Genomic DNA, 27,788 nt, shown 5'->3' with positions numbered 1-27,788 from the left:
AAATGAGTGAAATCAGCAGCTTTGTTGTGGCAATTTGGTACAAAGAGCTCACCTCCTCTTTATTGCTGTCGTCCACCTCTGCGTCCAGGAAGTCCAGTGTCACAGGTTCAGGGAGATTCACGAGCTGAGAGAAAAATACATTTACATCACAGATGTGTTAAAGCTGCAGTGTGTAACTTTGGTCACTTTTGTTGATCATGTTACATTTCTGCAAACTACACACAGGCTCTGTCAACCTACTATCAGACATTTGTGTGTATACACTGGCAGTGCCGGGACAAGAAGTATTTATTTATCCTTTTTTTGAGAGATAATTCTCTTCTTAAACATTTCATGGGTCATTATCCAACCTGTCTGAGCTCCATCTGTCTTAATATAACATGAGTCATTTCCTGTGTGCAGTGTGGGAATGTCACCAGGTGACAAGAGAGAGTCGCGTGGAGTTAACCTATATAATGGAGTCTAATGGACATTGTTTAAATTGAATGTCATTTAAATGTCACAGGTAAAAAGCATGCAGATTATGAACTGCTGTAGATTATCTGTTCTTAAAAAACTTGCCACAGGTGTAAAATCTTTTTTGCCTGTAACTGTAAATCACCTTTGGCTTGAGATTAGGATGTAGAAGAAGGTATCCATTTGGATCGATGGCAAATATGTATCCATTTGCTCCAAGCTGTTCAGGACACAAAAATAACAGTTAAAACATATCAGTCCCTTCTGTCCAATGCAAAACATGTGAGTAATAGTGCCGTGTATTCGATGTACATACATTGAAGCGTGGCGTCAGTCTTTTTATCTCGTCAAGATGAACATCGACTCCCATGACCCCTAATATCAGCTGATTCTGGTGAGACAACAGTGAAAAAGTGGAAACACCACCATTATCTTGTCTTAGTTTAGCCAGGTGTCCAGTAAAATAATCTCCATGTCATAATCTTCGGTATTTTAAAGCATAAATAAAGCAGGTGTGTCTCTTTTCTTTATGCTAAATTGTCGAAACATGACGACTATCAGTCATTTCATTCAAATACTGTGCTCCTTTAAGCATATCCATTTGATATTCTGCAATCATATACTGCATTTATTGCATAAACATAAAAACACACATATAGACGAAGTTATTGCCACTTTTGTTACCTGTGAGTTTCCATCCATGGTGAGGTTGAATACAGGCAATGTCCCAGTGACAACCATACCAAGACCCTGCAGATTACCAACACAGACCACATATCATGTACATTATAAGCTTTTCTGTGTGTCTGTATAGAGAGTAACAAGAATAGACGATGAAGTATAGAGTAGTATTTATGAAAACATGTGTCATGAAGTCTCACCAGAGCATCCTGATACACATTAGTCCACTGAACCTGCTTGGCATCGCTGCCGGCCAAAACCATGGGGCGACCCAACACGTCGAGGTACTCCTGAGAAAAAATAGAGAGACATACAGTACGTGACCAGGCCACGAGGACAAAGGCTGTGCAGAAAACATGTCAACGCAGATGCTTCTAAAGAAAAGGGTGAACTCCACAAGAAGAACCAGAGACAATGAACAGGGATCAGCTGTGTTAGAGGCACTAGACAAACCCACCTGGGTGTTAATCCTTATAGCACAGATGGAGCGAATCTCAAAATAGTAACCTGGCAAGCAAGAGGAAAAAAGGGAAGAGAGAGAGAGAGAGAGTGTGATGCTATTGGAAACACACAGGGGTGGTGCTCATAAATATTCCAGATTTTACTCGATGTTACTAGACCAGTGACTCAGCCATTACAATCCCACAGATAGGAAGCATAAACATTGTCGTTTTCTGGCAAGATGTTTGATCAGCTGATCACTAATTGGGATCGGCTCCTTAGAAACGATGCATATGTAATAATAAGATGCTTTAATAAATGTAAAACTGTAATACTGCAAGTGTGGGTCAAGAAAAAGAAAAAACTATTGTCAAAACTGTGACAAGATATGAATCTGAGAACAATCCGGACTCTCATTTGCATAATTGAATAAACAAATACCTGCAACTCTGCACTTTTATAGCTCTACACAAACTGTGCACTTATATGTAACCTGTGTACATATCCACCATTGTTGATTGGTTATTTATTTGCTAACTAATCTAAATTTTTTCTATATTTTCTAAACAGAGATCTACAGTTATTGCAATTACCAGAAAAACAATGAACCTCAGCCTAACCCTGAAAATTAGATTTAAAAAAAAGAGGAGAGAAGCAGATATAAACAGCTTAAAGTTATGAATTATATTTACATTACATTACATAATATTAATGTTAACAAATGCAGATTTATGCATCATATTAACACAAACCATTATAATTCCTTTTAACCCACTGCAACTTATGTACATATTTTGTTATTGTGTTACTGAAAAAAGTTTTTATATCTTAGGTTTTTATTTGTATTCTATTTAAATGCACCAACACACCAAGTCAAATTCCTTGTATGTGTAAATGTACTTCGGAGCAGAAGTCACTTACCTTTATTGGTGCATGCAATCCACTGTAAGGGTGTGACATCATAGTTGTGCTGACCCACAGAAAAGGTGAACACTCGAACCTTAGCAGCAAAACAACAAAACACAGAGAAGTAAAATGAAGACATTTCCGTGCTTCATGTTCAAATGCTGCAAAATTAAATAATCCAAGGAAAACCAACTGTTTTGTTTGGCCAGTTGTACTGCATGAAGACATCCTGAGCTCTGTCCTCTCCTCCATCAGTAAACAGCATGATTATCTTATTGCAGTTTGCCCTGGGGACATTTGTCTTCTGAGGACAAAAAAGAAAGAAAGGTTTGTAGAACAGAGTAAAACAGATTGGTCTTGATGAGACAGAATCAATATGTCACTTACATTTAACAGCTGGTTGAATGCAAAATGAAACCCAGACTTGTAGTCGGTGGTGCCTTTGGCCTGCATCTGCTGCACTGCCTCTTTGAAAATCTTTTTGTTGCGCACGTTTGCCTGGACGAGATGTTTGAAGCACGGAACCACCGCCTCGGCCTTCTCGTTAAACTGCAACACAGCAGAGACACAGGCGGGACTCAGATATAGAGGAGGAGAAAGTAGGGATGTCAAATGACAAGGAATGCGACGCTCTCACCCTGGCCACGTTGACGTAATCATCGTCAGACAAAGTGTCCAGCATTTCCACCACTGACGCTTTGATCAGTTTTAGGGTGAGTCCACTGACACTGCCGCTCCTGAGGAAACACACGAGCATCAGCTCAATCACGTCCTCAAATACATACAGCACAAAGGGAGAAAAAGCAAGCGTGTGCACAGAGCTATTCCTATTTTTTACACGGATCTGCAAAAATATGCATCATCATTTCTCATTTACATGACAGGAAGAGAGTGCTGCTAAAAACCAGGGACTTCTTATTTTGAGTTAAACCCACTAATGGAGGACGTGTGAGGAAATAAACCAACAACACAATCACCTGCAAAATGACGTAAATGTATTTAACATTGGACAAACACTACATTGTAAATATGAGCTGGATGTCCTTAAATCAAATTAATTAATACTTAATAACTAGAGGTGGAAGCTAATGAATTACATTTACTGTCTGTAATTTAGTAGGTTTTTTGTGTTCTTGTACTTTTTAAAGTAATTTTTAAAATCTGTAAATTTATTTTTACTTAAGTATGGGGTTAAGTACTGTACTTCACTACGTTTTAAATCACATCCATTATTGAAAAAAAACAAATGATGCCCTTAATTTAAAAAAAACATTAAAATTGAATTTGTAAAGTTTTGCCTTTAATTAAAAACAATTCACATAAGATTTGTGTCACCTTGTCCTCTTGTACAAGAAATAACCCCAACCTTGTTACAAAAGTAACTTTTACTCTAAGTACATCTGAAACAAGCTACTTTTTCTTATTTAATCTAAATTTCCTCAAAATAGTGTTATTTCAATAGAATATTTCAGTACTCTTTCCACCAATGTTAATAACCAGGACACCCTCAATGAGATTAAAAATCTCAGTAAAACATCATCTAAAAGAAGAAAAATAAATATCAATACATACACCATGTAGTTAGTTCTAGCATTCAGCGACCATACACAGACATAAATACGGAAAAACTATGAGAACACACATGGTTGCCATGGCGACTGCTTTGATGCGCGTGTGATGATGACCAGACACACTCAGGTTCATTTGTAAAAGCTAGTGTTCGTCTTTGTCCACAATAACAGGATTAACCTTGCAAACAGTGACAGTGAATGACCCTTTATCCTCACAATGAACAGCAACAATCCAGTGACAACAACAACAGGCTGCTGCACTCAGCCTTTATCTGACCTCAACTACAACCCCATCACATTTGTATTTGACACTTGGTTGCTGCTACAATTTCGTTGTACATGTGCAATGACAATTAAAGGTTTCTGATTCTGATTTAAAACATTTGCAGAAATGATATATACTACACTCAAGTGTATAATCACTTTAAAATATATGTTCTTTTTTTGTTTGTTTCAGTAGCCTTGAGTGAGTGTACTTTTAGTAGTTCTACAGCAGCCCGAACAGACAAAACACTGCAAAAACTAAGGAGAAGAAAATCCTTTCTGGTCTGCGAAGGCCACCGTAGTTCCAGAGGCGTCCTCTGTTTGTTACAATCTGCAGTCTCACCATCAGATGTCACTAATGTTTACACACCGGACCTTTAAGTTCTTTGACATTTTGGGAAATACACTTCCAGAGAGTTTAATGAGAACATTTAAATCACTTTTTTTAACCTGATCGTTATATATGGAGGAAATAGTTAGCCTGACTCTGTCCACATGTAACAACACCCACCTACCAGCACCTGATTACCATCTTCATCTCATTTGGGAAATCCACTCAGTAACTAAATCCCTTTTCCCAAGCGCATCAAGGAACATATGCCGTTTTTCCACTACATGGTCCCAGCTCACGTCGCCTCGGCTTGTTTACGCGGTTTGGTTGGTTTTCCATTACAATATAGCACCTCCTCAACGTGGGCGGAGTCATCACTGCACGGCTGCATGAAACTGCCGTGACTTTGTTTAACACGCGACACACACACACAAACTAGTGACTAGTGACTTGTAAAGCAGTTGTTTTGGGTGTAACTGAATCATTAGAATCAGGTTAATTAAAAAAGAGTTGTCTCATCTGACTCATCTGACACAGTCAGTGAACAGAAATACAGCATCAGGGTTTGTGATGCTGTCGCTAAATACACGTTTTCAGGATTGTTAAGTCTTTTTTAACGGATCTACAGTTCGGCATTGTTCACTTTGATTTTCTTTGTGTCTAAATCACCTTTACATAACCTTTAGATTTTTTCAGCTCATTTTGGTGCAGAGTCAGTGCCAGGTGCACACTTTCATACAACTTTAGCCAACCACACTCTCCAGTCCTGCAGACTAGTCGGACAACAAGGAGGATGCTGCAGCTTATTTGTGTGCAACTGCAGCATAAAGGTCACCTTTTAATGAGGAACCGATGCTAGGAAAACATGTAGTGAAGCCTGAGATCTAGTTTAAAGCTGCACCGCGTACTCGTGACAGGCCTAACTCAACGCCATATCGCACATATCTTACTGTAACACAAGCTACTGGCATTCTATTTAAACTGCATCACTTCTCTCATCTCTCTGCCCGTCAGTCCATTTGCCGCCTGTTGTCTGCCTGCCTGGAGTCTGCAGGCTCCAGTAGAGGGTTTAAGATATTTGCTTATGACTCCTCGTATCTCATGTAATATAATCTGTGGGGAGCGATGAGATCAGAGCCTAAGACGTCACAGTTCAATGTGATTTCCTGCTGCAATAACCATTTTAAACCCGAGTTGTCTGACTGAACTGAGACAGATTTCAAAAGCTGAATTATTTAAGATAATTAATCATCCAAAGGCAACGCCCCAACCCAAATTTCTGAATCATTACTTACACATCGACGAGAATAACCATATCTTTAGGGGATGATGCGCCCTGGATGTACCTGTGACAGAGGAAAAGTGAGGTTAGAAAACTGCAAACTTCTACATTTACTGCACAGGTGAAAAATGCAGCACACTGTACCAGGGCCTCCTCCTCACGTCATACAGGTCAATTTTATCTGGCGCTTTCCACGGTGTCGCTGTAAGAGTAAATAAAACAACGTTTCCCTTGTGAATTTGACCAGAATGAGGCTTTTTAAACCCTCTAATACCCTAAAATCTACCTGGATAGTAGCGAGTGACTCCCGTTGCGCTCCCAAACGCCTGCCACAGCAATGACGGGTCCTCGCGACTGTTCTCCATGAAGACTTTCTCCAGCGCCTGCGTCCAATTCAGTTCATTCAGAATGACCGGAGCTGATGGAGGAAGAAGAAAAGATCAAGTTTCAGAGTTTATTACAAGTGGAAAATGAATTTAAAGAACGAATGCTTCACTTGCCTCCTTTATAAATATCTGTGGGGATCTGAACAGCCGTGTATGAATAGTTGACGTTGTTTTTGAAGTTTGGATCATAAACAAACTCCAGTTTGATATGGGAGGGATTCTCCACCTCTCCTTCTCCATCCATGGAATACTACGACGACAAGAGGAATTCACATTTTGTCATTTCAAAATACATTTTAACCACTTTTAAAATGTATAGTACACAAGACATCAACAATAATGTGTTGAACAGCCTTGGTCAGTATTACTAAGTAGTAGAGAATCAGGATATTGGAAAAATTACTCACATAATCCAGTTCAGCCTTGGAGTCGTAGTAAGCCATGTCTAGCTCCTGAGGGGGGAAACATTACAACCGTGAAACACTGTGTGGACAGAAAATCACTTCAGGTGTTGTTGTATGGTTGTAGCTTTGCAACAACGAACCTCGACTCAGCTCAAACTTGAGAACTATTTTTTTTCTCCAGTCAAATGTACAACGAAGCTTATTCTGTCGTTTTCAAAGTGTGGAGGTGCTGATGGGTTTGGTCTATAGTAACCATTAAATACATTCTCATATGGTCAATATAATGTTAACAAAATGTATGAACCTAAATGAGCCATATTTGAAAGTAGCATAGTTATTAGGGTTCTATTAGGAGCATTTAGGCTGCTTTCTTCCATTACTGTGTTTAAATGTACAGTATATACAGAGGCTATAAGAATGTGCGACATAGAGTGTCTTATACCCTTTATTTACAGCACAACTTAGGCAATCTGATGAAAAAAAAAAAATCACCAACTATATAAACACATCAGAGCAAAAAGTACTCACAATGTTTAAAAGCGGATTGAATTTGTGAAATTTGGAAACACCCCACAGTTCAAAGTTCACTTGGCTCGTTTTTGTGAACAAAAAGAAAAGAAAAACACGTCTATTTTGTGACTTCTGCACAATTATTGCTACTTTGTATCACAACTAAAAATGTGACATAAAATTAATCATAACTTTGACGAAACAACACATAAGAAGATAAAAAGGCGCATTTTTAAACCCTGAATATGTGACCTATAAACACACACACACACACACACAGGATGTCCATATAAGGAGTTGTGTATTATTCCCACAGCAAATTACCATGGGTGCACCTGCAGCACAGATCCGTGAGCGCTAAAGGTTAAAGCTGTAGTGTGTAACTTTTAAATATAAACTCAGACAAACCAGTCAAATTAGTTCACACGATACTGATTATCAGCTCTACAAAACTTTCTCTGTGTTGTCTCAGTACAGCAGTGCTTTGTTTTTGTGTCTGTGGTGACAGACAGACAGACAGACAGACAGACAGACAGACAGACAGACAGAGGGAAGGTGGAAGCATGACAGCTATGGAAGTAAAGTGAGACGCGAGCAAACATCATAGATTGATTAGGAGTGATCCAAATTGCTCATGAGAAAGTGAGAAACCAAAATGAAATGAAAAATGAAGGAGACTTTGAGGTAAAGGCATTAGAACTCTGGTTCTGTGAAACATGAGCGAGCTTGTGAGATACCAAAATGAACTGATGGAATATGAAACTAGAGTTCTAGTTTCATATCTTTCAGAAAGGGCTGCAGGCTCACCTGAGGAGTGGGAGGATAGCAACACTCGCAGTGATTTGGCGACAGAAATCCTTAAATTCTAAGTTAATCTTCATATAATAAGAGTCTTTAAAGTCGACTGAGCGATCACATGCGATAATTAAACAGCAAAGCAGCAAATCCAACCCATTTGCAAAGCTGTAACCACCAAATGTTTTGTCTTTTGTTCTCTCCTCAGTACGCTCACATCATGAATCAGTGGACACTTTGCACGGACTGAGCAGAGCATCGCCATCTGCTCGTCTTTCACCCCTCAGTTCTTTTTTGCAGCGACTCACAATACTTCAGAATACTTCTTTAGACTGAGTTGTCGTGTTCTGATTATTAAAAAAAACATACTTCAGTTGAGCCTATATGACAATTCGACTACACGTGACAAGTTTCCGTCTGTTTTGGTTGTTACTTCCACACTTCCACAGAGTATGTTAGCTTTTTAAGACCTCCTCCTCTTATATCACATATTTAATATCATAATCTGTGATGGTTTATTCCTTGATTAAGTCTTGGCCTTGGACGCATCAGCTGTCTCTGTCAAATATCTTTTTAAGTAGCAGCGCTGGGGGCTTTTCATCATATCACACAATGCTTCATCTTGCTAAAAACAATGAATGTTCAATATCCATTTTTAAAGGCATCATGGAAAAGAAGCTCATCTATGTGTGCGCCAGGTAACCATGGCAACTGCAAAACTCTATAGCCAGTCTGTCATAATAGGCTGCCCTCTCTATACATATGTAAATATTGTTTTGAAGATGAACTTGCAAACTGTGGAAAACATTAAGACATCGGGTCTGTGTTTTTTACCCTCTGTAATTCAAATGCATTTTTTTATGTCGCACAGAAAGAATGGAAAACAAACACGTAACTGGAGGACAGAAAATCTATCTAAACACTTCAGAAAATGGTCAATAAAGTTGTAAAGTATTCACAATTTAACAAAACCAAAGTGCAGTCTTTTAAAATCTATTATAAGATGACTCACATTGCTTTTGTATAGCAAGAGTTGAGTATGAGTTACTATAATACAGTCTGTATTATATATGACGATGTTGCTCCATGACGATGCACAAAATTTTTAAAGCACTAACAGATAAAAAGAAATAACCCTGTTTTAACCATAAAAGGACCAGGAAATGTCCTTTGAGTTAAGTGCTTTTGCCCATTTTTCCAGAATAACTTTCAATATCTCGTAGTTATTTACAATTTATTGCATGTTAAAATTGTGAAGAAAAAAAAAAGCCTTAATTTTGAAAAAAAAACAATGCAGTTGGTCATGAACACCAGATTGTGCATGTTAAATTTGAACAGTATAAAATATATTCAAAATAACATTTCTCTTTGCCATTAGTCTTTGTCTCAATGTCCAAAAACAGGCCAAATAAATGGAAACTATGTTCATGCGTGTTTCCTATTCTCTCCTCTCTGGTGACAAAGACGCTGATTTGCCGACTTCCTGCAACAGCGCAGTTACATTACCATAATAACCATATTGTCTTTGAAGTGCAACTTCACAGCTTTCAGAAAGCGTTGGAATTTTTCCGATGTGTAATTACGGTAATGCAGAGTGTCTGCAATGTTTTTTGGAAACTGGAGAACCCGAAGAAAACCCACACACACACGTGGAGAACATGCAAACAAAAGAACACAAAGAAAGGCCCGTGTTCTGCCCGGGTCAGGAACCTGGGTCTTTTTACTGCAAAGGCAAAGCTGCTGACAAACACATAACAGGCCCGAAATTGTCTGCTCACTATATTAAATAAAAACATACCACAAAAATATTAAAGACGGAAGATTAGAATACAGATCACAATGAACACACAACAACAAGAATGTGTTAGTAATGGATCGGATCAGATTTACCTTGATTCCATCCTGCCATAGATGCTCGCGCTGGAGCCGCTCCGCCTCACTGGCTAACCTCTAAATATGCAAACAAATGCAGAAACTTAGTTTCTTATAATGTACTTTGTACAGCAATGGAGGATCAGTGCATTGCTCAAGGGCACCATAGCCTGGATTTGAACCAGCAATCCTCCAGTTACAACTCCAATTCCTTTCCTTTTGGCCATGAGCTGCCATAATAATAACAATAACACAGAAACAGTATAGACTTACATCCAGGGCTTTGCGCTTCTTAGCCAGAAGCTTCTCGATGTCTGAGGCCACCTTCTCCACAATCTTCCGAGGCTGATTCTTCACCAAACTAAATCGTCGTCTCTCTTCATTGTAGATCTGAAATTTCAGAATGGACAATTTAGAAAGAAAAAAACGTGTTTGAGAGCAACAACGGCTGCAGGATCATTGTGTGAAGTCCATTATTTTGTGCTGACCTAATGTCTTTCCATTGACCATTTGCAACCTTGACTTTAATTGTCTCAGCTGACTTGGCACAAAATGTAATGTCCATTACCGATGCACCTGATGTTTTTATGGGCAGTAAAATGCTGTTTGATGTGTGTGTATTTTGTTAAACTGAAACAAACAAACAATTTACAAAAGGTAATTTACTTTAAATAATGATGCAGCTGTTGTGTTTGTGAGTTCAATCCAAATCTGTTTGGCTCCTTTAATGTAATCTCCTCACACTCTGCGTCTGTGTTCTTCAGAGATGTCCATCTCTTACCAAATGATAGCTACTCCTTTAGGAAAAGCTGGAATTCTTCTACTTCTTTGACTTTATCATTGACAGATCACCACATGAATTGTCCTCTAATTAGAAAAAATTTAAATGAAAGAAAGAAATAACAAATATTTCCATGCAGTACATTTTAGGAGTAAAGGAATTTGCAAATTTAAACATATACATTTTCCCGCATGTTCAAACCCAGCATATTGCAGCTTCATATCACATCTGCACTGTATATAAACCGCATATATAAACCAGATCAGATAGAGTTAAAACCTGACTATAACCAATGCTGTCTTCCTTCAGTAAATTACTTTTGGTGAGTGCCACTCCAGGAGGTTCACCATGACCAGGGTTACAAGGGGACAAGAAGAAGAGGCTGCAGTGTGTTATTCTGTGGGCTTTGAGTGACAGGATACATCAGAGAGAGATCAGAGAGGAGATGAAGACAGAGACAGCTGGGGACGCAGTGACCTGGATGAGGAGCAGATTTGGAAAAACCTTCACACAGACAGACCAGCACCACGTCACCACATCCTCAACCTATAAATGGACTCCATGAACACGACTCGTAGACAACCCTCCATTTGTGCGGTGGCCAGATGCTTTAAAAGCCCACATCGCACAGAGGGGAAGACACAGTAATGGGTGAGCTGTTGTGTGAACCGTGTGCTGTCTGTGAACGGCCTCATGTGCAGAACACATTCAGCATCAAGAACCATAGGAAACCAAAATGACTGATGTGAACTCTCTCTGGGAGCAACGTGTCATCAAAAAAGGCCAAAAGTATAATTACTTATGACAGGGAATTGACGTTAATGCCATCAAGACGACGTTTTGAGCTTATTTATGTATTTATGTGAGTATTTTTGGGTATCTATCGCTATCGTTTTAGCCTGGGCAGTTTTTAATCCCCATATTTTTTATTTTTTTTGTTTTGTTTTTAGCCCCATTGTAGCCCAGCTCTACATTGTTGCACCCACGTATGGCCCGTGGGCCAGAACCGGCCCGTCTGAAGGTCCAATCCGGCCCGCAAGATACATTTGTGTAAACTACTTTAACCGTTAGAACACAGAGCATTTTGGCTGCTTTTTTCCATCACTTTATTTAAACATACAGTATATACAGATGCTATAAAGTCCTTTTTTTCAGCACAACTTAGGCAGTCTGATGAAAAAAAATGTTAAATTTTCACAAACTATATAAACACACCTGAGCAAAAAGTAGTCCAAATGTTTAAAATCGGACTGAATTTATGAAATCTGGAAAAACGTCACAGTTCAAAGGTCTATTTTGTGACTTTGGCACAAATATTGGTAGTTTATATCACTACTAAAAATGCAATATATAAAATGAATCGTAACTTTTACTCATAAAAACGTCTGAATATTTGACCTATAAACAGCTCCCCCCCCTCGGGAGTTGTGTATTATTCCCACAGCAAATTACCATGGGTGCACAGATCCGTGCCACGTGAGCACTAAGGGTTAATTGTGATGTAACATTGAGGAGGTGGGTTTCATTTGCTTTGAAATAAAACAGGTTTGGTTTTGGGAGTATTTTTACTTCAGGCAGCCTCAGAAGCCTCCATCTTGTACCACGTATCTCCAGCTGCCCAAACAGATGTAAGTTGAAGCAGGAGTTTACTTTGCAATTTAAAAAAAAACAGCTTCTCCAATCACACAGTTGACATGTTTTTTACTGGGGGCATTTGCCATTTCAGTGACAGAGATCACCAGACAATGTGGTAATTATGTGGTTTTTAACTGGTTGAGGAACTGACGGTAAAGGTTTGACTTCCTCGACCAGGAATGTTACTGGATTACAGGCAGCACCGAGCAATTTTCTTAATAAAAACCACAGAATTCGAGTGTTTTTCGGGATCATGCGCGGATTAATCAGGATTGAATGAACAAGTGAATCTCGCATCAAGGCATTAGTACAGGCTGCAGGCTGCAGGCTGACCATCTGCTCTGCTGTGACACAAACAGAGGACACGTGCCGCTGCTCTCAGCTGAGGGAACGCCTCCACACATCCGTCCAGAGCAGACTTCTCTGGTCTCCTACACATGATCTTTATGATGATCTTTTTTCAGGTCAATTACAGCCAACTGTCAGCAGGGATGTCAAATAACGGTCGACTCAAATCATTTACTGATTCATTTGAGAATGGATCTTGTTTACATGTGAAGCAAAGACTAGATTGTGCATTCAAAAAAATGAATTAAAAAAAATCCAAGACTAGTTTTCAGTATATTTTAAAATTATGCAGAAAAAAAAGATCATTTTCGTTACAATTAATTTGTCAGTAACATTTACCAATAGCTCAAGGCGATATTTCCGTAAATTATTAGCTTTTAACCTTTAGAACACAGAGGATTTAAGCTGCTTTTTTTCCCCATTTCTATGTTAAAACGTATTTACAGAAGCGATAAGAATGTGCACTATAGAGTTTCTTATATCCTTTTTTTCCAGCACAACCTATAGGCAATCTAATAAAAAAAATATTGTTTTATATAAACACAGTTCACTTGGGAAAAACGGTGTATTTTGTGACTTTTGCACCATTATCGCGACTCCTGTTTGTTTTGTTTTTTAAGTGCAATTTAAAATGAATCCTAACTTTGACTCAACAACGTATAAGAAGATTAAAAAGATTTTAACACCTGAAGATATGACATGTAAACACAAACCCAGGATGTCCAAGATGAGAATAAGGAGTTGTGCATTATTCCTGTGCACAGGTCAGTGCCACGTGAGCACTAAGGGTTGAATGTTAAAACAAGCATTGAATCCTCACATTTTGGAAGCGTCACATATTTTATAGCTAACCCTTTTTCTCAAAATAAGACTCATGAATTTTCTGTACACTTGTCTACACTTATCACCTCTTCTGACTGTTGATTTAACTGTTTTAATCAAAGGATGACCTCCAACAAAAAGGTCTATTTTCTTCCTTTTATGTGGATTGAAATCTACGGAAGAGTGAAGAATTAAAAATTTTATTTCTGAATTTCATAAAAATTACTTCTTTATTTTATGTAACATAAAAGGAAATATAATAAAAAATATACCAGATGTGAACATTTGCCATGTGCGTGACAACAGCGACAAATGAATACATAACAGGACTTATGTGAGCTCTTCATTAATATTCATGCAACGTACAGTCATTTGAGTCTAACATTATAATAATTACTGAAAACACGATACAAAGAGCCATCAAAATACAAAGCAAAGCAATATTGAACATAAAATATTAGACTTTATAAAAGAAACAACCCATCAGTCAAGAACTATTCACTTGCTTCATGAACCGATATAAATTCCATAGATTTAACAGCTGTTTTGCACGCTTCTCTTCTCTTACGGAGCCTGTGCAGCGCAGTGATGAATAAGACCTGAGTGTACTATTAAAAACAAAGCTACACACTCACCCCTTTCAACTGCTGAGCCCCTGTGATTTGTTGAAAGACTCTGTCAATCTCCTGCTCGATACGCCTGGCCCAGTGCATTATCCTGTGGAGAGACATCACACACGGACTGTCACAGACGGACTGTTTGAGCTGCACACACACACACACACACACACACACAATCGCAACACAACTGGCGCTGCAGCTAACAAGTTGTTTGATACCGGAGTGTCTGTATGTGTGTGTGATGGTGTGAAACCCCTTAAAACAGCTTTTTGAGGGTTAAGGCTCAGTTTTAAGGGATAGTGTAAGAAATTGGGTTACGGTTAGGGTAAGGGTAAGGGTTTGGAATTTAGTTGTGATGGTTAAGGTTAGGGTAAGGGGTTAGGGAATCCATTATGTCTATGATGGTCCTCACTTTTTGCGCATTTCCACTAGCTCAACTCGACTCGCCATAGCACGGTACGGTTATTTTGCTTTTCCATTAGTGATAGTCCCTGGTACGCGGTACTTGGTGAGGTTTCAAGCGAGCTGAGCTTATACTATGCGTGGCGTCATCAGATTGCCATGCACAGGTTAGTCAGAGTGCCGCCACAGGAAGAGACACAAGAAGACACAATCTCCAACATTTAGCTAACAAAATGCCTAAAATCTCATCATTTAACAGAGGAGCCTGGTGTATTTAGCGTCTGTGCTCCAGTCATGTACTGAACAACTCTTTTAATGAACTGATTCTAATGATTCAGTTACTGAAAACAACTGCTTTATACATTGTGTATAAAACGAAGCCACTGCAGATTCATGGAGCTGTGATGACTCCACCCACGTTGAGGAGGTACTATCTCGTAATGGAAAACCAAGCAAACTGCGTTGAGTCGAGCCGAGGTGAGGCGGTACTATATAGTGGAAAAACGCTGTGCAAACGTGTGTGTACAGTATATGTGTGTGTGACAGAGTAGTTTTTAAACCCATTTTTTAATCATTCAAATGTGTCAGGTGGTTAGTAAGACATTTTCCTGTGATGTGACAAAGTCAGGGGATATAATATTTTTAACTGCCGTCCATGGACTTTAAGCCTGTTGCTTAACAAAAAGAGTCAGAAAAGCAAAAATGCTGATATCGTCTATTCTTCACCCAGCTATATTGTGCAGCGCAAAATGGATGATCCTCTACATTGGAACGGAAGTCTCTGCATCGAAAGGGAATTTGCGATGCAGCGACATCCACCAGGAGCACAAATATACACAACCAGAGAGCGTTGGATCAAATCCCCAGACTGAGCTAATAAAATATGTAACAGTGAGCCTGTGTCGCACATATGCATCAAAGTCAGCGGCAGAAACACCAGTGATTTTGACAACGACCAGCAGACGATGGAGGACTGCCAGCAGCAACACACACTTCAACTTTTTTGGGGGTCAATAAATAGTGTAGGTTCCTGGTTATTCAGTGAATAAGATTAAGATAGGACCAGAACTCCCACCGATCTCCCTGGTAAATGTCAACTCCAACACATAATTCACATCCAGCACATGAGATTATTTATTCCCTCCCAGCCTACACACACACACATCCTCCTGAATGTGTTCTTGAACAAAAAAATGTAGTAATTACTTATAGAATTTGGACAACCTCTAACAGGCTATCCATGCATTACCGTGCTACACACTGACATACGTCCAGAAAACCAATGCTCATCGTGCTGATCTTATAGTATCTTCTTCTTCTTCGGAGACATATCCTCCTTCTCTTTCCTTCATGATTCACTTCATTATTTTTAGAACATGCCGCCACAGCAGAGAGAAAACATCAAGAAGAAAGGTGGGAAAAAAATAGGATGAATCTTCTCAGGCCAACTGTTTTCTTGCCAAAATCAGAAAAAAAATTGAAGTGTTGTTTGAAATAAATAAATAATACTGCAAAATCAAATATGAATCTTTTTCTTGAGAAAAGAAAAGAAACCAGTGGGTGTGTGGAGTGGGCTGGGATTGACTTGATTTTTTGCCAGTGACCACAGGATCAAGTGAGGTCTGTTTTTGGTCAAACAAAGGTGGACACTGGATATAAGAGACCCTCATAAAGCAAACTATTGCAGAGTAGCGGCAAATGCACTGTTGCTAGCACTGAAATGAAAATAAACACCAATATTATCTCACAACAGAATAATGTCACTCACATGGAAACAGCAGGTCAAAGATAAAGATTTCACTGTTTAGGTGATTTACAGTCGATAAATTCACTTAGAGTATTAGCACCAAACTTTTTTTGGGACTAAAGTCGTAATATTATGAGAATAAAGTCATAATATTATCAGTATAAAGTCGTAATCAATGAAGTAGTGATATTATTAGAAAAAAGTTGGAATCAATAAAGTCCTAAAAAAACAATATTATGAAAAAAAGTTGTGATATTAGTACAAGTTTTTTCTCGTAATATTATGACTTTATTCTCGTAATATGTAACAAGTTTATTCTCATAATATTACGACTTTATTCTCAAACTCATATTAAGTTTGGCCCTAATACTCATACGTCATAGTTTTCTTCCCAGCTCAAGATTTTAAATTTAATAATGTTTAATAAAATTTGGAATAGTTTAAGCGATTCATAAATCTAAAATGACCAAACAACATTTTACTAGAACAAAGTTTTCTATGTTCACTTAACTGAGCATCTAAAGAAAAATGACATCAATATAAACCGTATCACACTGCCTTTATATTCTATGTCTATTCTATATAAAAGGTTCCCTCTGTTGTACTAAATCCTGCAATGCAATCATTTCCCAGTCTGTAAAACACACGCAGCATTCTGCATAATAAAGATCCATATAATGCAGACGATTATAACACTCATGCTACAGACTCACTGAGGCCACATGAGGCTCAGAGTGTCTTCACTGTTCGGGCCTTCATTCATTGTCTGAACAGGTGATTCTGAGGTTCAGTCCGGCCAGAGGTGAGACATTTATTTAAGCTTTTTACCTAAATCAGTTGGAGGCAGCAGAATAAATCTTAATTCCCAGAAAGGATCCTCTAAGTGCCCAGAGAATCGATCTATTATCAGTCAAACGGCTCTCAGCAGAGTTACGAGGCAGCATCACAGAGTAAAGTCTTGTCGGGCTTGTTTCTAGTGTTGGATGAGCCACAAATCTCGACTCAAACCGTTCCCCACATCCACATAAAGATGGATCTGTTTACCTTTTCTCCTTTGATGCTGCAAGTCCGAGCTGACACAGATGATGTGGAATACTTTCAGATCTGGAATTTTAAGTTCACATCTGGGAATTAAGTGCCACGTTATGTCTGGAATAACTGAAATGTAAGCTATTTTTATTTTTATTTATTTTTTAACTCCAGTAACCTCAGTACGATGACTCTAAGGGCCAATCTGAGATGTGATTAACCCTTAGAACACAGAGTATTTATACAGAGGCTATAAGAATGAGCAATATATCCTATGTGTCCTGTATCCTTTTATTCAGCACAACCTAGAAAATGTCTTTCATTTTCACCAACTATATTAATTGCATTATATAGTTATATAGTATATTCCATTTCTATGTTAAAATTTATATACAGAGGCGATAAGAATGTACAGCCTATAGGCAATCTGATGAAAAATATATTTTTTATATATATGTATATATATATATATATATATATTTATAAATATATACAGAGATGTAAACACGCCTGCGCAAAAAGTACTAAAAATGTTTTAAACCGGATTGAATTTGTGAAATTTGGAAATACGTCACAGTTCAAAGTTCACCTGGCTCATTTTTTGGGAACAAAAATAAAATAAAAACGGTCTATTTAATTTAATTGTTCTATCTGCTCAATAATTGCCACTTTATATGACTATCTATCTATCTATCTATCTATCTATCTATCTATCATCTCTTTTTGTATAGCATCATCCATCTATAATCTCCCCCTTTTCCCCCCACACTGTGCTCCATTTGCTCTCCTGTGCAGAAAGCTCCGTATCACAGCCCGATGATGCGGCAGCTGAATAACACAGCGTACTTGTGCTTCCACACTATTACCTGCTATACGTGCTATACGCACCCCTGGGGACGCGAGTGAGAGGAGCTCCACGTGAAGTGGCCCATATTCACTTATTCAGTGGAGAGAGTGAGAGGTCGAGAGGGTGGAGCGGCGGCGGAGCGTCTATTTCAGCTCATTTTCCCACGGCAAATGCATTTCACAGGAAACGCAACGCCGTTCCAGTCACATTTTAGGCGTGGAATTGGCACGGCGAGGGTTTGGTAACGTCTGTCCCTCCATCTTTGACCAGAACTGAGAACAGAGGAAGCCATGAAATTTTGGATGAATTCTACTGGTGATGAATTAGTTAGGTTTCAACATCTGTATCCATGTCATCCTCAGGGTCAATTATGACTTCAATGATCCTCAATCTTTCGCTCAGACCATTCAGTGTATCTGAGGATTTGCAAATGCTTTGGCACCTTCATGCTTATGATTATGTAAAACTGTCTGCCGCTCCCTGCATTATCAACTGCTTATGCCATGAATTAATTCATTCATTCATTCACTGACTTTAACTAAAGAAAGAGAATGCATGTTGAACCAGCGAACATTAAGGTGAGATCAAGGTCAATGATCAACCAGGTTTTCTTCTTGCTCAGAGAGGTGCAGAGAGGTGTCTCATCCAATGTCCACATTGTTGACATAGCACCCTGTCAGACGCTGTTAACGGGAGGAATTTTGCCAGGTACGATGAAAGAACATGTCTCGGCAGAGGAAACATTTTCACTCTGAGCACAAACACACCATCTGTGTGTGTGTGTGTGTGTGTGTGTGTGTGTGTGTGTGTAAAAAGCAGAGGCTGTGTATGCTTGTTACACATAAGCATACACGGGGGGGAAATGACAACCGCCTACTGCTTTATCCTCCACATGAGAGGTCGTGGGGGGAGCTGAAACCAATCCCAGCTACCACGGGGCGAAAGGCGGGGTCACAACCTGCAGGTGCACCCATGGTAATTTTCCCGTGGGAATAAAACACAACTCCTTATATGGACATCCTGTGGGGGTGGGGGTGTTTATAGGTCACATATTCAGGCTTTAAAAAATGTGTTTTATGTGTTGTTGAGTCAAAGTTATGATTCATTTGAGATCACATTTTTAGTCGTGATATAAAGTAGCAATAATTGTGCAGAAGTCACAAAATAGACGTGTTTTTCTTTTCTTTTAGTTCATAAAAACGAGCCAAGTGAACTTTGAACTGTGAGTTATTTCCAAATTTCACAAATTCAATCCGATTTTAAACGTTTTGGGTACTTTTTGCCCACGTGTGTTTATATAGTTGGTGAAAATGAAAGAAATGCTTCATCAGATTGTCTAGGTTGTGCTGAAAAAAACGGATATAAGACACATTGTCAAACCCTCTGTATATAATGTATATTTAAACATAGTAATGGAAAAAAAAGCAGCTCTGTGTTCTAAAGGTTAAACAAAAAATGTAATGATACATAATAACCCACAAGTCAAGTTTGCAAAATCAATGCACATCGCAGTCAGCCAGTCTGACATGTGCAACATCGAAATACATACATTTAGCGCCACCCCTGCTAAAATCAGGCCAAGTAGAATATATGGTGTTGTTCAGCTTTGTCGACTTATTTACTGTACTTATTTATGAGCTGTAAGCAAATAGAAATAAAACGCTGGGCTCAGCAGAACAGGACAATTAAAGCACAAACGTGAGTCTAAGAAATGAACAAACATGGACTGCACAAACACTGACAAACAATTGGCCAACACAACTCTACCAGTCTTAGTAGAGATTTCTCGAATCTATTGCTGAATAAAAAATAATCCCAACATATTGATTATTCAGTAGATTGATTCTGATATTAATGACAACAGTCCATTACATGAAAATAGCTTTTGCAATTCCTGACTGTCTCAGATCTCTGTAAACACAATATATTTTTAAAGAAACATCTACCTATCTATCTATCTATCTATCTATCTATCTATCTATCTATCTATCTATCTTTGTATCTATCTATCTATCTATCTATCTATCTATGTATCTATGTATCTATCTATCTATCTATGTATCTATCTATCTATGTATCAATCTATGTATCTATCTATCTATCTATCTATCTATCTGTCTATCTATCTATCTATCTATCTATCCGCAGACGGAGACAGAATGCAAAGAGACAGACTGAGTGAAGACAGAAAGGGCGGAGCAACAGAGAGAGAGAGAGAGAGCTAGAATGAGAGGGAGATGAGGGATAAATCCTCACTGCTGCAGTATTAATTCTTAATTGGAATGAGATGCTGTTCTTCAGCATGACGATTCTGCTTCATCTATCTTACATGAAGAGAGACCCAGGGCAGACGGACGAGGGCTATGAGAGCTCAGCAGAAAAAAAGAAATCAGTGGAAAGGAGGAGGAAGAAGAAAGCTGCGGCGACACTACACCCCCTACTTGAAACAGCCCAATTCATCATAACATTCACACAATATGCATGCATACACACGCCTCACAGATTTATAGACCCCCGGTTCTCGTTTGTGATTGGCCAGAAATCTCTCACTGTTTAACCCCCCCAAAAGATGAGAGGACCATCTGGCCCGATTCTCCATCCAGAGCCTGAGTGTAGAGCACAGACAACCATGGTCCTGAGTAAAGTCTCTAGCTGTATCTAACAGCAACGGGTTACAGGTTTCAGAATGTAAAAATTGTTATTGTAAAATTGTAAACACCATTATAGGCAAACATGAGGTGACAAACCAGATTATATTGCGTGGCCTATTTCTTTCTTGTCTTCTATTTCTCTGAGACTATAATCTAGTTTGTTTGTTATTATGGTCAGTTGAGTTTTACAGATCATTCCTTTGCTTATTATAATTATTGTCATTAATGGAGAATAACTGTTCTCCTCTTGTCCTGACGTTTGTTTCACGTCTTAATAATGAATTACTCTTGATGATAGTAATCAGATTAGATTAAATTAGATTTATGATTTAATTAAAAAAAAATGTGTCTTATTTTACCAGGAATTCACATTGAGATCAAAATATTGCTTTAAAAGTGAGAGATATTGATGTCTTCTGTTTGACTCACTAAAGTGAGAGTATCTGTGAATTAAAAATCCTTATCATGGATCATAACGTGGACCAAACCTGACATTATAATATAATCAGTCAGATTATATAACAAGAGGGGAATAAAAGAGGGTGATGAAGTGTCTCTGGCGTGGACAAGCCCGAAGTTGTTGTCCCCTCCACACCACCACCATCATCACAGCATCTACAGAGTGTTTTCAATCCACGGCTGACGGCGGTCACTTACGTGTACTGCTGTGGGAACGTGAGAGCCGCTGCTCCAGGCCACGACGCGCTCATGAGGACGCAGATCATCTGGACAGATACCAGGCAGACGAAGCTCCAAGACCTTCTTCTGCCTATCGCCATCTTCCATTTAAACATTCTCGTCACGGGCGTGGATGAAGCGCTCCTGTCCTGTGCTGCCTGTCAGCGGGAGCATAAAGCGACGATGTTTTTTTTAATATAAATAAATATATATCTATATATAAAAACAAAAAAACAGTCAGTTCCCAGACCGGTTCACGTCCGTCTGTGTTGTCCGAGTGAACGCGGCGCAGTCAGGCTGTGACCGTGAAGGCATCACGGACGGTGGAGAAGGGAAGAGATGCACTGATGCAGCTGCCAAGATACTGCAGAGTGTGTGCTCCTGCTGCTGCTGCTGCTGCTGCTCCCACATACATACATATACACCACCACCACTAACACCACCACACCACACACACACACACACACTCTCTCTCTCTCTCTCTCTCTCTTCACCAGCAGAACGTGGATGCAGGCGCGTTCATGCTCACCAGGCAACAGAGGAGCAGCAGCAGAAGCCAGAGAGTCTAGTTTTGGATTTATTTATAATCTCTGCAGAGCCACGTGGGATTAGCCATCGGCACACATTTTTATTGTTTTTATTCCAGATTTTACTGGTGAGTGAGTCCTTGATCATCGATCTGTGCTGGGGGACACTGTAGTTCCAGGAGGACAAGTTCAAGAGTCCCTGAATGCAACTATATTATAACAATAATAAAGAAATAATAATGTAATTTAAAAAAAAAAAAAAAAGCTGCTTAATGTCCCCCATGGCTGCATCACAACTAACAAGGCCCCAACTCAGAGGAGAAATCCCCAGGTCTTCTGGATTTAAATTAAACATAAAGACAATAGTCCCCTAATAAATAAATAAATAAATAAATAACATAGAAACAAACAGTCACAGACACTGAAGCCTTGTTTCCACTACCATGCAGTACAATGGCACACCCTGATCTGACTTGTGTTTCCACTGCAGGGTGTACAGGCCATAATAATAATAATAATAATAATACTTATAATAATAACAATAATAATAACAATGATGATGATGATGATGATGAAAAAGGTACATGTACATGGTATGGTGTGGCACTGCACAGTGTTCGGCTCCGCCCTTTAGGAGCCAGACCCCGGTGCGTTGTACTGTAGCCCCAACAGAAAGACCTAGGATGGTTGAGCTCAGGTTAGAAACGCTAACAATTGCACAATATGTACTAAATGGAATTGAACTTATACCCCTTGGTGGAAACAGGGCTGAATATACGACTCATAAGTATGTTTGTATAATTGTATAATGTAAAAAAAAACGACTTGGTTTTCGTAGCTTTACAACAAGATGTGTCTACATACTTTATAGGTAAGGGCCTTGCTTCAAGAGGCTGCCATCTTGAGTCCCAGGACCAGTAAGTGATGCCCGACATCTGCATCATCACTTTTTTAGATGTCACCTTTCAAAACAAGACAGCATTGTTTCAGAAAATATCTCCGCCCACACGGACACGACTCAAAAAGCTGTAGTACATATGACAGGACTGTAAGTGGCGCTGTAACAATACACCAAAAAACAGAGACGAAGACGTTGTACACATTACAGATACAACAAAGCATTCAGAGATGGCAGACTTCGCCCCATTCATGCAACAAGCCTCTGGCGGCCTCTGTTGGTCATATTGGCAAGTGCAAGTGCGGAAGAACAGACAGACAGACAGACAGACAGACAGACAGAGCCACCAAAACTGAACTAAGCCAGGGGAGAGACAGGGAAATGATGTCTGTTTGTTTAAGTTTTCGTGTCATGCTGTTTACATGTGCATATTTAGTGACTTTACGGACCACGTATTTTTACAATCACTGATCCCTTTTGTTTATTCGAGTAAAAAGAGGTTTTGTTTTCGCCTCTCTCTCTATTTTACGACTCAACACTTTTTTCACTCTTGTGTGTGAAATCTCTAACGACAGGACGTGTTCTAGTGATATCGAGCGTCTTTTCACACTGACTTTAGTTACTTTGCATTGACAGTAGTTGGTAAAATTGTCAAACAATCTCCAAACACAAGATAATGAATGACAGAGCTGGTGAATATGACGTCCTTGTTTTCCTAAAGTATCGTATTCATCATCCACATGGAAACAACAGGGGCCAGTGTTTTGAGATTTTCACACTCTGGGAGGCATTTTCCAAAAATATAATTTCAGCAGGTCCCCGAAAAATGCCGTCTCCGTGTGGACGGAACGCCTCTCTGGCAAAAACAAAGCATGCATATTCACCTAACTCTGTTCCCGTGTGGACGGCCCCTAATTCTTACACACTGCACCTTTAAAATGGTATCATGAGTCTTCCATCCACGCCCAGTGAACACAGCACTCTCTTTATGACCCGTGTGGACTTGAACTGTTCCAATCTGTCCGTCATTGTGAAGTAAGTGTGTTCCATACACAGACGACTCCATCCTTCCTGCATCATTCAGCATCCTTCACCTGTACTGATGTTAAACAAACAGAATATTTAAGGACCAAACACAAACAAAGGCTTCTACTATTCCCACACACTATTCCATCAACGTATCAAACACAGCTGGGACAAAGCCGTGGTTCCCTGTCCCTGCCTATTAGTCTTGTCACCCGCTTTCACAGAAACCTACTCGCTGCCCCTTAATTTTGGAGGTCTATAATGAGCATGGAGGACGCTCATTGAACACTGCACATGTTCAGTTATCAGTAGGTCCTTGGTCAGAGCATGTGTTTTAAATCATTAATAACATTTCTTACTGGGAAGTCACAGATTTTAGTAAAAAAAAAACAACACAGATTTTTTTTTACTTTGTTTAGTTCTTTCTACAATGCACAGTCCATGATATAACAATATAATGCTGTAAAACAGCAACAACAGGCAGATAGCCCTGTTGAGAGAATAAAACACATGTTTATCAGAGTAATTTCCAATAATTAGTTTTTCTGGTTGGTCTTGATGACATGATGTAATTTGCACCACTTAAAGGTAGGGTGGGAGATCATTTTCTGGAGCATGTTTTACTGTATTTGCTTAAAATCCTCTTCACACCCCGATTGTAACCAATTAATTCACAGAAAGTCACAGAAATAAAAAAATGTCAGTCATCTGTGGGGTGGACAGGCCTGTAAAAACACCATCCAACTTTATGTCAGGTTAACTTCATGTCTTTGTGATCTTTTGAGAGTATTTGTTGTTTTTCAGCATCACATTGTCATTTGAAAAAGTATCCAAAAAGAGTTAGCATTAGAATCCGTGTTCTTTGTGCGTTCCTGTGCTCTGGAGGCGGAGCTTCGGAGGGAAGTTTGAAGAAAGGGGCGTGGACTTTTGAATTCAAAATGTAGCCTGCTCTCACTGTTTTTCCAGGGTCTCCAACCCTACCTTTAATTGACATTGGAATATAAAACAATGTTGTGTGTTTACAATGGACAAAAGTGACAAAACAATTAGCACAGAGTAAAAATAGCTGTTGATTCCATTAGTGTCTTTTCTTGTTATGATAAAATTGTAAAATGTGTTGTTGTTTTTTACACTCATTGCTAAAACCATGTCCTTTGACAGGGAGTGGTATAAACAGTTAAGGATTGCTGGACTTGAGACATGGTATCAGCTGTTATTTTATGTTAAACACAATTAAAACACAAGATGTGTGTTTTCCGTTTAAGATGATATAGTCAGTATTTCCTTACAGGAGCAACAGAGCTTGAATACTTTATTTATATATTACTCATTTTTACTTACGCTGCTGTTTTTCCCCCCGTCAAAAAAAAAAGTTGCTTTGTGCATTAGCAGCTGTTGATTTTGTACCAAATTAAAGGAATTAATCAACCCCAGCACGCGCAGGTTAAAACCCACCAAGCATGCCAGATGGTGAACATGATGCATGAAGCACTAAATCATAGTCCTGGGCTGTAAGAGAGGCCGTGCTATTTCAAGAGAAAAATGTAAAGTGATACACACTGTGTAGCAAAAGATTCTCCAACTGTGGCACAACAGACAGCATGAGATGTGCACGTATGATTCTGCGTTATAATAATAATAATAATAATAATAATAATAATAATAATAATAATAATAATAATAATAATAAATAACCCCACACGATGTGAAAAAGTGTAGCAAGACAAGGGAAAAAAAGGCACATTGTGACCACAGTACTGTGATCATCACTGAGACTTCACACTCAGATTTACCACAAAACGACTTCACGTACATTGGAGATATACAGTATTCCTAGAGTGGTTTGGTTGTTTGTGATTGGTTTCACGTCATAGCCGTCAAGCTTTAAGAGGCATAATCAACTCAGCAACTGCAAGTATGTCTTTATGAGTTGTTAGTATATAGAAAAAGAACTTCAGGGCGTCCAGAGTGACACGCAGAGACACCAAACTTTGGATGTTCATATTTAACGTAAAATCAGTCCTGCTCTACGGACCTGGGACATGGAGAACAACAAAAGCAACACGGCACAGGGTACACACCTTCATAAACACCTGTCTGAAAAGAATCTTTAAAGTCAAGTGGTCAGACAAGGTCAGCGACCTTGAGCTGTGGGACAGAGCAGGACGAAACCTGAAAGGCACACACTTAGGAGCATCGTCATCCAGCATTTACACTAGGGCTGAACGATATGGACAAAATTTCATATCTCGATATTCATGCCAGATATCTCGATATCGATAGGATACGATATGACTACGGGTTCGGTGAAAACCAAGCATTTTTCAGAAAAATAAAAACATCATGATACAAAAGACTGTGGAAACTTTCCAGATGGAAAGTGTAGTTTTATTGATGAGAACTCACTGTGAGACTGTGTACACGGGTACCATGTCTTTTGCAATGTGGTATGTTATAGCGTCTGTAACGCCTTTGTCTGGTAGACGTCGACTCATGCGGTGTAACGCTACGGAACGCATCAGTAAACACACTTTGCTTGGGCTTCTTTTGGGATGACTGAGAAGTCCCCGGTGTTTCTCTCATTGTAATACACTCTTCGTGCAGCACGCGATGGTGTTGTTTCAGGTGGTGAAACATGTTTGTTGTGCTACCTTGCTTCGTCGCAATTTTCGCTAAGCACGACCTGCACAACACCTCGCTCTGGTTGACATCATCCTTTTTAAATCCAAAATACGATGATTTATGTTTTGGCACAAAATCGTCACCGGCCGCATTATCTTCCGCGCTCATGTCACTTTCTTTCCCGCTGTGTATGTCGTGTGTGTGTGTGCGCGTCTCAGTCTCCGTCTACCGCCCGCCCTCCTATGTTTGTCATTGGTTAGCTTCAGCTGTCGATCCACAGCAAGCATGAAATAAGGTTTGTGGTTGGCTGGCCGTAGTGGTGCATTCAAGTGCAATCGTAAAAATGAAGTTTACTGTGACCGCCAGAGCTGTACATGCAGGGCGAGCGAGGGGGAAAATCTATATTGTTTATATCGTTGCTTTTTCGATATTAATATCTTGAATGTTCATATCTCGATAGCGATACGATAACGATATATCGTTCAGCCCTAATTTACACACCAGGCCCTAACCTGGAATCCACAGGGCAGACAAAAGAGAGGAGAGAGTGCAGTGGAGGTATCATCGGTGGCCTATGCTCTGACAGGGGCAACGGGCCTAAGTAAGTAAGTATGTGTATCTTCAGTGAGACCATAGCAGAGTGCATGATGGACACCCCGCTGCTCAGGTGTCCTTGACTGAGACCTGGGTCCCCACCTCACCTGGTGCTGATCTCTGACCCGAGGGAGGGAAAGTAAGAAGGAGCAGAAGGAAATGGCAAATAACTGAATTTAGCCTCAAGAAAGAGAGACACAAATTCATGAAAAGCTTTAGTGAAACGACGGAATGAGGAGTCTTTATTGAGTGAAATATCAAACCTATCAGAACGTGAACATGATATAAATAAAATATATTCTTGCCCTGTGAAACAGCACACAGAGTGTGTGTGTGTGTGTGTGTGTTTCTGCAGACAGGCATTGAGATGCTCAGCAGCTGACCTGACAGGATGACTGCACATATTCCTGCTCTCTCTCTCGCTCTCTCACTCTCTCACTCTCTCTCTGGGAGAGGAAGGATGTGGGTTCTGCTTTTAGTCTTCTCCCTGACGGCCCCATGTGCTAGCACTGCTGTCATGTCCTGGGGAGAGAGAAGACTAATTACTGACTGCTCAGTCTCTCTGCCGGTCCCCCTTGTAGAGCCACACGCTGTTAATTGGATGACAAATCCAAAGGGAGTTGAACTGTAGATGAGGCTGGCCTTTGCTGCGTGTAAACATT

General features: G+C 39.5%; 1 protein-coding gene across 1 annotated transcript in view; it reads right to left on the bottom strand.

Annotated features, from left to right (window-relative positions):
- The window catches only part of LOC131460339 (voltage-dependent calcium channel subunit alpha-2/delta-2-like), a 31,065-nt gene extending 9,145 nt beyond the window's left edge, over positions 1 to 21,920 (bottom strand). The window contains exons 1-20 of the mRNA XM_058630724.1: positions 21,710 to 21,920; positions 21,439 to 21,617; positions 14,121 to 14,202; positions 10,173 to 10,289; positions 9,918 to 9,977; positions 6,726 to 6,770; positions 6,433 to 6,568; positions 6,219 to 6,350; positions 6,077 to 6,134; positions 5,946 to 5,996; positions 3,122 to 3,221; positions 2,872 to 3,033; positions 2,678 to 2,788; positions 2,500 to 2,578; positions 1,595 to 1,644; positions 1,338 to 1,427; positions 1,141 to 1,206; positions 773 to 847; positions 602 to 676; positions 53 to 124 (exon numbers count right to left, since the gene is read on the bottom strand). Coding sequence (XP_058486707.1) covers positions 53 to 124; positions 602 to 676; positions 773 to 847; positions 1,141 to 1,206; positions 1,338 to 1,427; positions 1,595 to 1,644; positions 2,500 to 2,578; positions 2,678 to 2,788; positions 2,872 to 3,033; positions 3,122 to 3,221; positions 5,946 to 5,996; positions 6,077 to 6,134; positions 6,219 to 6,350; positions 6,433 to 6,568; positions 6,726 to 6,770; positions 9,918 to 9,977; positions 10,173 to 10,289; positions 14,121 to 14,202; positions 21,439 to 21,575 — 1,698 coding nt within the window. The 5' untranslated portion in view covers positions 21,576 to 21,617; positions 21,710 to 21,920. The remainder of the gene's footprint in view (positions 1 to 52; positions 125 to 601; positions 677 to 772; positions 848 to 1,140; positions 1,207 to 1,337; positions 1,428 to 1,594; positions 1,645 to 2,499; positions 2,579 to 2,677; positions 2,789 to 2,871; positions 3,034 to 3,121; positions 3,222 to 5,945; positions 5,997 to 6,076; positions 6,135 to 6,218; positions 6,351 to 6,432; positions 6,569 to 6,725; positions 6,771 to 9,917; positions 9,978 to 10,172; positions 10,290 to 14,120; positions 14,203 to 21,438; positions 21,618 to 21,709) is intronic.
- Positions 21,921 to 27,788: the final 5,868 nt, after the last annotated feature.

The sequence above is a fragment of the Solea solea genome, chromosome 6 (assembly GCF_958295425.1).
Source record: "Solea solea chromosome 6, fSolSol10.1, whole genome shotgun sequence".
Lineage (NCBI taxonomy): Eukaryota > Metazoa > Chordata > Actinopteri > Pleuronectiformes > Soleidae > Solea > Solea solea.
This window is presented reverse-complemented; position numbering and strand designations above follow the sequence as displayed.